The 14,953-nt window shown below is 39.3% G+C and overlaps 2 protein-coding genes across 2 annotated transcripts; both read left to right on the top strand.

Annotated features, from left to right (window-relative positions):
• Positions 1-331: 331 nt before the first annotated feature.
• Positions 332-1,925, top strand: LOC133825973 (phosphomevalonate kinase, peroxisomal-like). Its single transcript, XM_062258782.1, has 4 exons — positions 332-381; positions 609-971; positions 1,162-1,266; positions 1,562-1,925. Exons 2-4 carry the CDS (start codon positions 753-755, stop codon positions 1,793-1,795), a joined length of 558 nt encoding a protein of 185 aa, XP_062114766.1. The 5' UTR covers positions 332-381; positions 609-752; the 3' UTR covers positions 1,796-1,925.
• Positions 1,926-8,770: 6,845 nt separating this feature from the next.
• On the top strand, positions 8,771-9,527 carry LOC133828806 (uncharacterized). Its single transcript, XM_062258904.1, has 2 exons — positions 8,771-9,229; positions 9,312-9,527. Exons 1-2 carry the CDS (start codon positions 8,771-8,773, stop codon positions 9,525-9,527), a joined length of 675 nt encoding a protein of 224 aa, XP_062114888.1.
• The last annotated feature ends 5,426 nt before the right edge of the window (positions 9,528-14,953 follow it).

Genomic DNA, 14,953 nt, shown 5'->3' with positions numbered 1-14,953 from the left:
GCTTTGTTACTAAGTGCCGCTAATAGAATTATCATTCAACTAGCATTAAATTGTTAATTAAATCATGAAGATCTCACTCACTATATCATGATTAAAAATTCAGGGAGTCGGGGAACCCTTTTGTGGAGCAAGCAGTGCAGTACTCTGTGGCAGCTGCATATGCTACAGCTGACAAGGATAGGAAGGAAGTGTTACACAAAATACTACTGCAAGGTAATTTTTACTTTCTCCCCCCCCCCCCCCCCCCCCCCAATAGCTTACCTTTTTACCAACCGGAAGGTTATGAGAACACCAATATTCTGATATTTCATCTTGATTTTTCATGAAGGTCTTGATATCACCATTTTAGGTAGCAATGACTTTTATTCATATCGGAATCAGGTAATTACCTTTTCAGTGTTCTATATATTACATGGTTTTCTTCCTGTCAGTACTTGGTATGGTTAATGAACACGTTTTCTTGATATTGTCAAATCCATAATTTACAAAATCATCGGATATAACCTTTGAGCACATTTCAAAATGCTGCTAAAATTTATTAGGGTGCTTTTTCTCTAAATTATTTTATGAATCTAATTGAAGATGTTAATGAGGCTTGTTGGTTGTAGATTGAAGCACGTGGACTCCCTTTGTTGCCTGAATCATTGGCTGCTCTTCCTCCTTTTGCATCAATTACTTTCAATTCTGGGGAATCCAGCGGAGAAAATAGCAAGCCAGAAGTTGCAAAAACTGGATTGGGTTCATCTGCTGCTATGACATCTTCGGTGGTTGCTGCTTTGCTTCATTACCTGGGAGTTGTTGATCTTTCTCAAGTGAAGGGCACTGCAGATCTGGATGTGGTGCATATTATAGCTCAAACTGCTCATTGCATTGCACAGGGGAAAGTTGGTAGTGGATTTGATGTTAGCTCTGCAGTTTATGGTAGCCATCGTTATGTCCGTTTTTCACCAGAAGTAATCTCTTCTGCTCAGGTCTTTATCTTGTCTCCTCTTTCCACAAACAAACTTGTTGCTGCTCGTTAATTTCATAAGGGAATATGTCATTGTTACAAATATTTTGTTCTAACAAACATTTATATGAAAAGATACAGAATTTAAAATGCAATTTCATCCTTTTAGAATAACAAACATCACATGTAAATTTCTAGTTCTTATATTGCAGGTTGCCATAAAAGGTGCTCCCCTGGGAGAAGTGGTTATCGAAATTTTAAAAGGAAAATGGGACCATGAGAGGACAAAGCTATCCTTGCGACCATTAATGAATCTTGTAAGCATGTGTTTTATACTATCCACTTGTTGCTATTTGAGGTGCATTTAATCAATTAATATTAATTTTCAGTTTGCCCATGATGATGTACTACTTTTTTAACTCTCTAAATCAGTCTTATTAGTTGGAACTGTTACTCATGTTTATCTAATTGATTGCTGTAAATGGATTTTGGTTGCATTTTGGATCCTGTGATTTTGGTTTATAGCATTGATGTGCACCTTTGAAAGCTTTTTGCTAAAAAGAGATGCAGCTCTTGTTAGTCTTGTCCCTTAAGTGATTGGTGCTTTTACAGTTACTTGGAGAACCAGGAACTGGAGGATCATCTACACCATCAATGGTAGGTGCTGTTAAAAAATGGCAGAAGTCTAACCCCGAAAAATCACAGGAAACATGGACAAAGTTGTCAGAGGCTAATTCTGCACTTGAAACACAGTTAAATACATTATGTAAATTAGCAGAAGAACACTGGGATGAATATAAGAAACTAATTAACAGCTGCGGCTCACTTAAACCTGAAAAGGTATGAATCGAGTTGCTCTTTTTTCTTTTCTTTTCTTGTCTTTTTTTTTTTGAAACAGAACTGAAAATCTTGATAGAAATCAATTTTATAGCTGAAATTCCCACTGGCTGAAACTTTTCTGGGGAAATTATATTTGAGCAAAAAAATTTACATTTTCATCTTGGCTGGTTCCATTAACCTGAAAAAAGAATTAAAAAACAAACAAACTTTGTCTTCAATGGTAACCAAGTATAGCTTTTATGAAATATATAGCGCTTCTTGTTTATTCACATTTGGAAACAAATCTGTCCTGAGAATGCTTGGACGCAATTTTTGACAATTTAAAGGTTGTTAAAAAGTAAACATATATGAGTAATAGTTTGTTTACACCTCATGGTTATTTTCTATAGCATTATTCTAGTAATTTAGTTGTTTTCCATATGGTTATATTCCAGTGGCATTGTATTAGCTATTATAAATTCATTTTTACTTTTTATATTTATTTTTTCATCTTGAATTCTTTGCTTCGCATAGAATTGGAACCATATGTTTGAAATTTAGAGTATTGTGGCCACTTGCTGTTCTATGAACATTGTTAACTCCATATATGCTAGCTAATTAAGAAGTGAAGTTTTCTCTTATCTCTGGTTTTGTTGCTTTTTGAGTGTAATATATGATTTTTATGCAGTACTCTATTCAATTTCCATGTACGTAAAAATTTCCATGAACAAAGTGTGGTCACAGTTTTCTTTTCCTTTTACTGAGAAAAACAAAATCAATAAAAGCCAAGAATTATATATGGTAATATGCATTTGGGTGCATGTTATATGGTAATATGCATCTAGCTATACATGATATGTTTCTTGAATTTTGTTTGTCTTGTTCATGCAGCTTCTAATTGATGGTAACTTATTATTTTAATAACATAATTGCTGGTGCCTTTTGTGTGTTTATAATTTGTTTTTGTTTGCATATTGTAATGTGGTCCTGACAATAAAGTTAAGTTCTTTTGGGGGTTTTATAGTGAAGGGTCACTACTACATGTGGAAGAAACTAAATGAAATTATGAGATTTGGGTTTGGCAATTATGAAATTGTTTAAATTTTAGTCGATTGTCATGATAATTAAAGCTTGAATCTTTGGAAATAAAACTAGAAAATAGTATACTCAAATGGGTTATGAACCATGTTGAAAATGAAAAGAATTTCTGACTCTTTTGCTGTTGGGCAAGTGATTTTCGACTTCTGATTTTTGGCACTTTTCGTAGTTGCAGGTTCATTGGCCGGTTCCCTCTTGTGCTTTCTCAATGTAATTTCTCTTCTCTACAAAATTATTGAAATACCATAGCCATTATTCAATTCATTTTAGTTATATTTAAGTATAAGTTATAGTGATGAACATAAGTGTATTTGGTACTATATATATTACATGAATACTCACACTAAATTCAATCTTTGTAGGGTTGCATTTATATTGTTGATGCATATAAAGTTTACAGGAGTAGCTGTGTTAAAGGGATTCACGCTGGACAAATGGTTCTGCGGCTAGTTGAAGCAATTGGTAACTTTTCAACAGTTCTTTCCTTCTCTCAATGTGTATGCAATTATGTACTAAAACACACACACACACTATTACAACTCCCAAGACTTGTTACAACTGATTATTACAGAGCTAAAAAACAATGTAATTGTGCCACTCTATTGATCCAAATGGTTTATTTGAGGACTGATATTTGAACAGAAAACTGTCTCATTCCCTTGTTTTCTGGTCTTATCTTTTTCTCATTACGAGCTTCTTTTGCTAATAATGTAATCCAATGACACAGATGTTTATCTTGCTGGGACTGTCATGTTGATCTTTTGCATGGGCTTATACGGATTGTTTATCTTTGACTTAATTACTTGTGTTAATACAGGGTTGCCTAAAAGGTTGTGCTTTTTATGATTGTTGTAGTTTAATTTGATGAATGTGTATATATGTCTATTTGCTAACTCAGGTAGCTGGAATTTATAGTGGTTATCTCTTGTTTATTTCTCTGAATTGGTATATTTTTTGAGTTATTTTATTTTGTTTCTTAGTCATTGAGTTGTTATAATATATGGCTTGAGTGTATTCTAGTTTCTTGTTTGGCCTTTTATTTTCTTGAGTTATTTGATTCCTTCTAGCTTTTCCTTTATTCTAAAGTTATTTAGAGAGCAATATAAGGGAATTATTTTCTAAGTAGTTGCAAAGAGCAACAATAGAGGAATATGCTTGCTCTTATAAACTCTAGTTAAGATTAAGTTGCATTGATTTGTATTTCCTTGTTTTAATATCAGTAAAGGACATATAGCTGTTTTTTTTATTATTTGAAAAAAAAAACTTTGCTTGATTATGTTTGTAATGTATCAAGCCTTTGCTTTGCTTTATGAAGAAAGTTATGAAACACTTTATGTCTTCATTGCTCCCTACTGTCTGAAAAACTATAATGTCTTAATGGCAGCAAGTTGTTTGACAAGTTTGATTTTATTTGCACTGTATTCTCATTTCTTATTTATAGCTTTGGTAAGTTATAGTTTATATGATAGTTATGGGATTGGATTTGCATTCACTTGTTATATTATTTATTTATTTATTTTAGTTTTCATCTTGCAGATGTTCCCAAGCTTTGTTTGAATCTTCATTTTGTTTTCTATTATGCTTATTTATATTTTGATATTTCTTTGCTAGTTGATTTTCTGGCATTTCAAGAACTTGTTACTGCTTGGGTTGTCATCTTGGCTTGCCTTGTCCATGGGTTTGTTACAGTCTTAGTTGCTAGTGAAGCTCATGCAATAACTCTGGCTGTTGAGGGTTTGTTAGGAGTTGTGTTTACAGTGGCTGCATTAACAGATGAAGCAATGGATGTTGGTGAGGTATTTTTTTTTTTTTTGCTATAAGAGTTCTCTGATATGTCTACAAATTAGTTTATGAATTTTGACCTATATCTAATTTGTTCATGAAATTGTTTAAAAATCATGCTTTAAAGTTTAATTAAGTGCTTATTCTCTTTGTTTAATTAACCCTGTTCAATCCCCAAATAACATCCAGCCAATTACTACAATTCAGAGTTGTTTAAGTTCTTGGCACAATGTTCCAGTGATATATCATTATAAGTCTGTAAAAATTATAGTATAGCATTCATTCATTACCTGGGCTAAATACATGTTAGTTTGGATTCCAAGTGGGTTAATGAAATCTTTTACAGGTCTTTGTTAATTTTTAAGCATCTCCATTTTTTTTTGTCTTTAGCACAAAAAATTATTAAGCTGTGCAAAATAGCTAGTGGTATGAGGTTCATCTCATCTGATGTTCATGCATATCTGTGTAATAATCTATTTGGTTTTAAGGGAAATGATATGTGTCTAATGTCCATATGTGCTGTTTTAGGTTCAGATCACTTCCAGGACTTGTCAACCAGACCCAAAGGGATATCATAGAATGTGAGAATTTTGTCTTCTGGACAAGTGCACAAAGGATGATGAATTGAAGGATGGAGCAAGTTTCATGCATGGTTTACTTTTGTGTATCTTGTAATGTTTTTGTTTTTCATTTTTGAAGTAAAAAATGTTCAAGAAACTTTATTATGTTATGCTCTCAAACTTAAGTTAGAACTAAGATCTCATGAAGTAGACACATTCATGGTTTGAATTAGTTATTGTTTAATGTAATACTTATGGTTTATCAATATATTGAGAATTACATTTTATGATTAATTTTGAAATTTTTTTTTATCAAAATACAATAATGATCAAAATAAAATTTAAAATTTTATTACTATATGTTATGATTTAAAAACATATTATAAGCGTAAAAAATCGTTATGGTTTATATAATATAACAAACTAAAAATGTTATTAAAATAATCAAATGTAACAGTTGAAAAGTGTTATGAAAAAAGTACAAGATTAAACGTCAAATTTATAACCAAAAACTCTATCTAAATGTTATTATTTGAATATTATAGCACCTAAAAATGTGTTATTGAATAGTTTAAGATAACACCGAACATAACATTCAAAAACTATTATAGAAAAGACTGGACTTTTAATAACAGAGGCTATGTTAGCATTTTCAAAAGTGCTATCAATAGCCCCGGTTAGCAGTTTTTAAGTGTTATGAATGCTGTTTTTTCTTGTAGTGATTGATGTTGAATCCCAATGCCGTGATCAAAGAACTAGGGTTCTTGAGTTTCACAAGCCTTAGGAGAATTACAACTTTTCGGTGGATAATCACACTTACGCTATTTCTATGTGTATTCAGAAAAAAGGTTCAAAAGTCCCTTCCTTGAGTCATCTCATGCATATTTATAGGCTCAAGGAGAGTTAAATGGGCCAATGAGCCTTAATTCTCCTTAATATCAACGTATTAAGGCAATAAAAAGAATATAATAAATGTAGTTATTACAAGATTACATATCTTTAAAGGAAATAACCCGAAGCATGCGACCAGTCTGGTCGCATCTAATCGCGAGATCTGATGAAGCAATAAGGAGATGGTCGATAGTCGAACAGCACCTCTTCACTTTGATGCTGCCACATGCCAACCGCATGCAATGAATTCTTGCCACATCATCAGGAGCCATTTTTGGGTAAACATTTGCCCCCCAAGTTTATTTTACTGCGACCAACATAAAATAAACTTAGGAGTTCGACCCTTCGAATGCCCCGCCAAATCTGTCAGAGGTGTCCATGCCTTCTCGAAAAAGGCAACCAATCATGTCTTTCCAGTTTCCCAAAAGCTATCTGACGGCTATTGAGTTTCCCCGTGCCTCGAAAAGTTACCCAAAATGATTACTTGGGTAACCGCTCCTCGGCTAATATAAATAATCCTTTAGAAGCCATTTTTACTTTTTACATTTTACTTCTACTTTCAAGAAAACCGAAGAACAAGGTGCACTCCATAAACTCAGACGGTTCTTGGCAATCTACGAAGTTCCTACCTAGCCAACTTGACTTAGTGTCTCAGAAATTTACTCCATCTTCTATACAAGTAATTTCCTTAAACTTTTCAATTGTTGATATGCCATGCAATATTCATTTCACCTCCATTTTTTACTCTAAGTTTCTGAGTTCTTGAATATTCTTCACTGTTTATGCACAAATTTGTTTCGGGGTAAACAAGCACGTAGACTTAAGCTTGAAATAAAGTTTGGTTGGGGTCAAGGACTAGCTTGGTATTTAGGATCATGAATTTAGGACGCAAAATCGAAGTAAAAATTCGATATTTAAGCTTGTAGAAATACTAGGTTTTTCCCGCCCTTTCAGAGTTGAAAAAGTTTTTCCTGAAAGACTTTTTACTTATGCTTTTTGATCTATTTTCCAAACTGCTCGTATGAAACATAGTGTTTTTGCTAGAATGTTGCTGGTCGTATAAAAGTTTAACTTTTATACATGAGCAACGTTATTCCAACTCTCAACACAGGTTTTTAGGCCGTAGATTCTCATCTCCCTTTCTCTATTTACAGATTTTCATGCAAGATCCGTGGGGAGGTGAGAGACCAATTGACAATGACCTGCTCGCTCAGCTGCTTGTGGATGAAGAACAGCCATCACTACTTATCCCAGATATTCCTTTTTCTCGAATTCCACCCAACAGACCTCACTCAAATCCACCAAATGTGGGTAGAGTAAAATCCACTGCCCAGAAAAAGAAACCATCTAAACCTTCTGAAAATCAGGTTGCTCCTCAGGCTCAAATTCCCTCGACTAGTGGTAGAGCTGAAAGTACTCCCGAGCCACGAATCCAAACACAGGCCAAACCCCGAGATATCCTTCAACAAAACGTCAAATGGTATGTTTCACCCCCTAGCCAAATCACAGTTAGGATGATAGCCAATTATATCAGGAAGTACGGACTTCCTGGGGTAACCTTAGTCCAACCCACTAGAGACCAGCAAGCAAACCTGCCTAGAGGCGCCTTCAGCACTTGGTCGAGGTATCATATTGAGGCAGGAGCGATCCTGCCTCTCCATCCTTTTTTCCAAGGAGTGGCCAACTATTTTGGGGTCGCTCCTTTTCAAATAACCCCAAATGGATATAGAATGCTCTCCGCACTCTATATCCTTTACAGTCATAAAAAGTGGCCTGTTCCTACGCCACACGAGGTCAATTACCTGTTCGACCTCAAATCCAACCTCAACCAAAAAATATGGGGTTTTTTCACTTTTGCCACCAGGAAACGACTCGTGTTTTCCTGAGCGAAACTATCTAGAAGTCCAATGTAGGAAAGTACTTCCAGGAGTACTTTTTAACCACAGACCTGGTCACCCAAAACCTGGCCTTCACCGAAGGAGGTATATTTTCTACTTCATTGATCGCTTAAATACCATTTAGCATTCCTACGCGTTTATTATATCCTTTAGCCGTTCAGGTCCATGTTTACGACCAGCCCCTACTCTAGAGATGGAGATTCGAGCGGCCTTTTTGGCCAGCATGACCGACATAGAGAAAAGCATCAAACAGCTGGTTACAGAGGCCAATCTGAGGCTGGTCGGGCTTCTGGCCCCTCACTAGGACGTGAGGGAATCCACAGCGGGGAGTAGCACTGGTGGCGATATCCCCGATCAACAAAAAGATGTGTCACAACCCCCGATGAGGAGGGCAACAATCGTGACCATTAATGAACCATCCGGCGCCCCGCGACCTACCGCTGCTTCGGTCCCCCTAGGGAAAGGCAAGAAGAAGGCCTCTGAGCCTATTCTTGAATCATCGAACGAGAACGATACTGATTTTTTGCTTTTAGATAGTCTGCCTATTCACTGTCACCTATTTGACGAGGACAGCAACTTTAAATACACACCTACTTTAAATTCAGACTTCTTCAAGCCAGAGAGTGAGTGTAGCACTAGTAAAGTAAATAGTGTAGCGACCAATAATTATAGCTCAGGTATTATACTTTTAATTTCTCTGCCCTTATTTTCTTATCTTAGCAATCTCCTTATATTATATTGCCTGATTGTTCGCTTACTTCTCCCTTGCATACATGCCTGCTAACCGAGCCTTCGACTTGTATGCCAAATCGACGAGCAAGAAAAAGTCCAGCAAGCGCCACCCTAGGGAAGGCTGCAGCAATCCCTCTGCGAAGAGGTCTCAAACAGAGGACCCTCCTACGCCTACTACCACAGAGGAGACAACTCCTCCACCAGATCCTGCCAAAGAGACATCCCCGCCGATTCCAACGAATCAAGACCCCCCAGATCCGGTCGAACAGACTCCTCCACCAGCTCCCGTCGACCTCACGCCTCCAGCTTCCACCGACCGGCAGCCTGCTGGTCACCGAGAAGAAGCCTCAAGAGAAGATCTCACGGGCGTGGTTCTCAATTCAACTAAGGATAGGTTGTCCAGAATAACAAAGCACCGTCGCAGCCAAGAGGCGATTCAAGAGACCGGTTCCATGGTGGTTGATCAAGTCTTCAACCGTGCACCGAATAAAGTGCTCGCTGTAAGTTGTTGTTTTTATCGTACTTCACTACTTTCTTCGTCAATTTGTCCCTACTAATAGCTTTATCTCTTTCTGATTGGAGGGATTTCTTACCATGACCTTTGGCTGGCGGAGCTCGAGGACACTGCGCGCTCAGTTCGAGAAGAAACTTAACGATCACCTTAGCACTGCTGAGGCCCAATATACCGAGCAGCTCAAAGCGACTGAAGCCACTCACGCCGAGCAGCTGAAGGAAGTTGAGGCAAGGCATACTGAGGCACTAAAGGAGGCTGAGGCGAAGCACATTGAGGCACTGTAAACGGGCGAGGCCAAACTCACCTCTCTCGAAGAGGAGTTGCAGAAGAAAGAAGCGAGTATTGCCAAGATCACCGCCTTTAAGGAGCAGTACAAGGAGGTCTCACTCATGAACTACCGGGAAGCCCATAAGCTCCAAGAAGAGCTGGAGATAAACCGCAAAGAGGTTGCTGCTTTGGAGGAGGCGAATGCCTGCAACCTTAAAGACTATGAAGGGGCGACATTTTAATGCTTCTACATGTTCTAGAAAAGCAACCCCAGCGCCAATTTTTCCTATCTTCTAGATCACATCAGGGAGGCAGAGCTGGCGAGGTGTGTTGCTCACCTGGAAGAAGAAAAAACTCCAGGGTCTCCAGAGATCTCCTTAGCAACTGGCATTGAGGGCGCCCGAGAAGAGGCTGGAGTTACTGTCGGAGTTACTGTTGACGAGCAACAACAAGAATCACCGCAGGATCCTCCAGCTACCTCATAAGTCTATTTTCTTTTTCTTTTATTTTATTATCTTTTAAATACACGACCTACAGGTCGTGATGTAAAGACAATTTCTTTTTTAACTTTTATTGCTGCATGGGCAGCTTTTTTCCTTTTAATTAGACAGTTACATCCAAGCAGTAACTACTCACGGTGTAAAAGGATTCTTTTTTTATATTATAATATATTTGCACTTTATTATAATATCTGTTCGCATGACCGAACTTAGCATAGTACTTTAGATTTATTTAACAAGATTTTGAAAAATACTCTAAGTACCGTAGCATGCTTTCACTTATTTTTCTCAAGTGTTTACATACCTTTCAATATGTTTTGCCTACTAGATGCCTTATATGCCCCACAAGTGATTAAGGAGCTTTAGGTCCTCGGTCACTTTCCTTGACCGAAACCTGTTCGAACATTTTTGCTCGAAATAAAGACTTGTAAAAATGACTATAAAGCAAGATAACACACGTAATGAGCAAATACTTGTAATAAATACAATTGTTGGCAAGAATGACTGGCTGTGCACAGTCCCTTTTATTTCTCGTAATGAATGGAAAAAACATGTCTGTACGAGTGATCAACAAAATGATCTTACACATATAAGCAATCAGTCACATAAATGACCAACCTTTTTTCATAACTTATAAAAAGTAAAATTAATACAAGCCAATTCTTTAAGAAGAATTGTTTATTGATAGTACTTGCGCAGGTGTTCACCATTCCAATAGTGAGGAATGAGATCTCCATTTAAGTGAGCAAGTTTATAGGTGCCTGGCTGAAGGACTTCTTCAATTTGGTACGGTCCTTCCCAATTAGGTCCGAGTACTCGAGCGGCCAGATCACGGGTGTTGAGAAAAACCCTTCTAAGTACTAGGTCCCCGATACTCAATTTCTTTTTGCGTACTTTAGAATTGAAGTACCGAGCGACCTTTTGCTGGTATGCTGCTACTCGGAGTTGGGCTTGCTCACGCTTTTCATCGACCAAATCTAGAAATTCCATCAACAACTGGCTATTAGAGCCTTGATCATAGGTTATTCTTTGATGCGACGGTGGATCTAACTCAACAAGAAGCATGGCCTCATACCCATAGACCAAGGAAAATGGAGTATGGCATGTTGCTGTTCGATGGGAAGTTCTGTATGACCAAAGGACTTCAGGCAATTGCTTTGGCCATGCCCCCTTCGCTTCCTCAAGTCTTTTCTTCAAAGTATCCTTTAGCGTTTTATTGACTGCTTTGACTTGTCCGTTTGCTTGAGGATGAGCGACTGAAGAAAAGCTCTTGATAATTCCATGCCGTTCACAAAAATCTCTGAACAGATCACTATCAAACTAGGTGTTGTTGTCTAAGACAATCTTTCTTTGCAACCCATAGCGACACACGATGCTTTTGACCACGAAATCCAGCACTTTCTTGGTCGTTATGGTTACGAGTGGCTCAGCTTTGGCCCATTTAGTGAAGTAATCGACGGCCACTATGGCGTACTTGATGCCGCCCTTTCCTGTGGGCAGAGATCTGATTAGATCTATACCCTAGACTGCGAACGGCCACCGAATTTGCATCTGTTTTAGCTCATTAGGGGCTGGTCATGGAATTTTGGAGAACCTTTGGCATTTATCACACCTTCACAAAAATTCCATTGAGTCTTCATTCATTGTTGGCCAGAAGTATCCTTGCCTTCGGATCTTTTTTGATAAACTTTTCCCTCCAGCATGGTCCCCACAAAAGCCTTCGTGGACCTCTCTCATCAATTCTTTGGCTTTCTCCTTCAAAATACACCTGAGGAGTGGCATTGAGTATCCCCTTTGGAACAAGATTCCATCGACCAGGATATACCTAGTAGCCTGCAGTTGAAGGGTCCTGGCTTTGTTTCTGTCTGTCGGTAGCACGCCCTGCGTCAAGTACTCTATGTAAGGTGCCATCCATGTGTCCGCCGCTTGAATCACCAAATAGGTCCCTTCTGCTTGGATGCTTGGTGCAGATAGTCGCTCAACAGGCACTATGTTCAGAGTGTCAGCATCCTTGGCACTTGCCAGCTTGGCCAAAGCATCAGCGTTTGAATTTTGGTCGTGAGGTACTTGCTGGAGGGTGTACTTATCAAACTGCGCCAATACATCCTTCGCTTTATTCAAGTAAGTGACCATTTTTAAACCTCGGGCCTGGTACTCTCCAATGATCTGATTGACTACTAACTGAGAGTCACTGTAGATGTCAAGTGACATTATGTGCATGCTTCTGGCTAACCGTAATCCAGCAAGCAGTGCTTCATACTCAGATTCAATGTTAGAAGCAGTGAAGTCAAATCTGATTTCGTAGTGAAATCGATGCCCCTCGGGCCTTATCAAAATCACTCTTGCTCCTGCGTGATGTTCATTAGAAGAGCCGTCCGTGAACAACTTCCATGAGGGAGTTTGGTTTTGAGGCTCAGGCACTTCTGGCTGCTCGCTATCTGGAAGCCCAGTGAGTTCTGCGACGAAGTCTACCAGGGCTTGTCCTTTTATCGCTGCTCATGGCGAGTAGGAGATATCGAATTTCCCAAGTTCGACCGCCCATTTCAACAATCTACCTGCAGCTTCTGGCTTCTGCAGAACTTGCCGTAGAGGTTGGTCGGTCAAAACTGTGATTGGGTGAGCTTGGAAGTAGGGCCACAGCTTCCTGGAGGCTAAGATTAAGCAATAGGCTAATTTTTCAATAGGTGGATACCGCAGCTCCGCTCCTATTAGCCTCTTGCTTACATAATAAACAACCTTCTTCACGCCTTCTTCTTCTCTTAATAGGACAGCACTAGCAGCGTATTCTGTGACCACCAAGTAAATGAACAAAGTTTCTTTATCAACTGGCTTTGATAGAATCGGTGGCTGCGACATGTGACTCTTTAAGGCTTGAAAAGCCTGTTCGCACTCCTCCGTCAATTAGAATTTCTTGTTGCCTCTGAGTAGATTAAAAAATGGGACGCATTTGTCCGTCAATTTGGAAATAAATCTACTGAGAGCAGCAATTCTTTCGGTCAAGCTTTGAACATCCTTGATCTTCATTGGCGATTTCATATCGACCAGGGCCTTGATCTTCTCAGGATTGGCCTAAATTCCTCGCGAGTTTACTATAAATCCCAAGAATTTCCCTGATCTAACTTGGAAGGAGCACTTGAGGGGAATCAGCTTCATCTGATATTTGTTCAAGACGTTGAAGCATTCTTGCAAGTCCCCTATATGCCCTTCTACCTTCTTTGACTTAACCAACATGTCATCGACATATACTTCCATGTTTGTGCCAATCAGCTCCTTGAACATGTGGTTGACCAGTCGCTGGTAAGTCGCACCAGCGTTTTTCAAACTGAAAGGCATTACTTTATAACAGTAAAGCCCTGTATCAGTCTGAAAGCTAGTGTGATCCTCGTCAGAGGGATGCATACCAATCTGATTGCATGCAGAGTATGCATCCATAAATGAGAGAATCTCGTGCCCTGCAGTGGCATCGACCAGCTGGTCAATTCTAGGGAGCGGGAAACAATCTTTAGAGTAGGCTTTATTAAGGTCTGTGAAATCCACGCATGTTCGCCACTTGCCATTCAACTTGGGAACAAGCACGGGATTAGAGACCCATGATGGATAAAACGGTACGCTGATGAATCCATTCTCCTTTAGCTTCTCGACTTCTTCCTTTAGAGCTTTAGATCTATCTTTGTCGAGCAGCCTCCTTTTCTGTTGTATTGGTGGAAAATGCTTGTCTACGTTCAGGACATGGCTAATAACCGCAAGGTCTATTCCAACCATGTCCTTATGCGACCAGACAAAGACTTCCTAGTTTTTTCTCAAAAATTCCACCAGTGCTTGCCTCGTTGTTGTCTCTAAGTTTTTACTGACTTGCACAACCCTGGTCAGATCTTCCTCATCGAGTTGGACCTCCATGAGGTCCTTGATGGGTCCTATCTCTTCATCAAAATCCCCAAAGCGAGGAACTAAATCTCTATCCTCACTTTGGGCAACACCCTATTTGGTGACATCATCACCTGATTGAGCGTGTACATCAATAGCCATTTGTAACTCTTTTCCAACAATTTCCTTCGATACAACTTTCTTTGCCTTAGATATCAAGGCGTTGTAGCATTCCCTTGCTTCTCACTGGTTTCCCAACACGCATCCTACCCCTACGTCGGTTGGGAATTTCCTAGCGAGGTGCCATATCGAGGTAATGGCTCGCAGGTCGACCAAAATTGGCCTCCCAACTACAGCATCATATGTTGAAGGACAATCAACTACTATGAAAGTAGTGAGTATTGTCATGTTTGCAGGTGCAGTTCCTGCTTTAACTGGGAGCCTAATCGACCCAGTTGGGGCGAGTCCTTCGCCAGAAAAACCATAAATGGTTTGGTTGCATGGCTCCAGGTCCTTGATGGACAATTTCATTCTTTCCAATGAATACTTGTATAAGATGTTTACTGAACTTCCTGGGTCAACCAATACCCTCTTAACCATCATGTTTCAATTTGAACGTCAACGACCAGTGGATCGGAGTGTGGGAATCGTACGTGTTGGACATCGTCTTCAGAGAAGTTTATCAATTCCTCCTCTGTTCGAGCCTTCTTTGATGCTCGATCCTCCACACTCATCATCTCGATGTCCTGGTCGGGGCGTAGGGTTTGAGCATATCACTCCCTTGCCTTCCCACTGTCCCCTGCAAGGTGTGGACCACCACAGATGATGAGTAATGTACCTGCCACATGAGCTGGATGTAAAGGTGGCGAGCGTTGGCGTGTAGGCGCCTGCTCGTTGCCACCTTGAGCCTCTCACTGAGACCCTCATGCGGCTTGCACATATCTCCTTGGATGTCCCTGCCTGATCAGGAACTCAATTTCGTCCTTCAACTGGTTGCACTCATTGGTGTCATGCACGTAGTCGTTGTGAAAACGACAGAATTTTGTTGTATCTCTTTTGGAGATATCCTTCCTTATAGG

The sequence above is a fragment of the Humulus lupulus genome, chromosome 1, assembly GCF_963169125.1.
Source record: "Humulus lupulus chromosome 1, drHumLupu1.1, whole genome shotgun sequence".
Lineage (NCBI taxonomy): Eukaryota > Viridiplantae > Streptophyta > Magnoliopsida > Rosales > Cannabaceae > Humulus > Humulus lupulus.
This window is presented reverse-complemented; position numbering and strand designations above follow the sequence as displayed.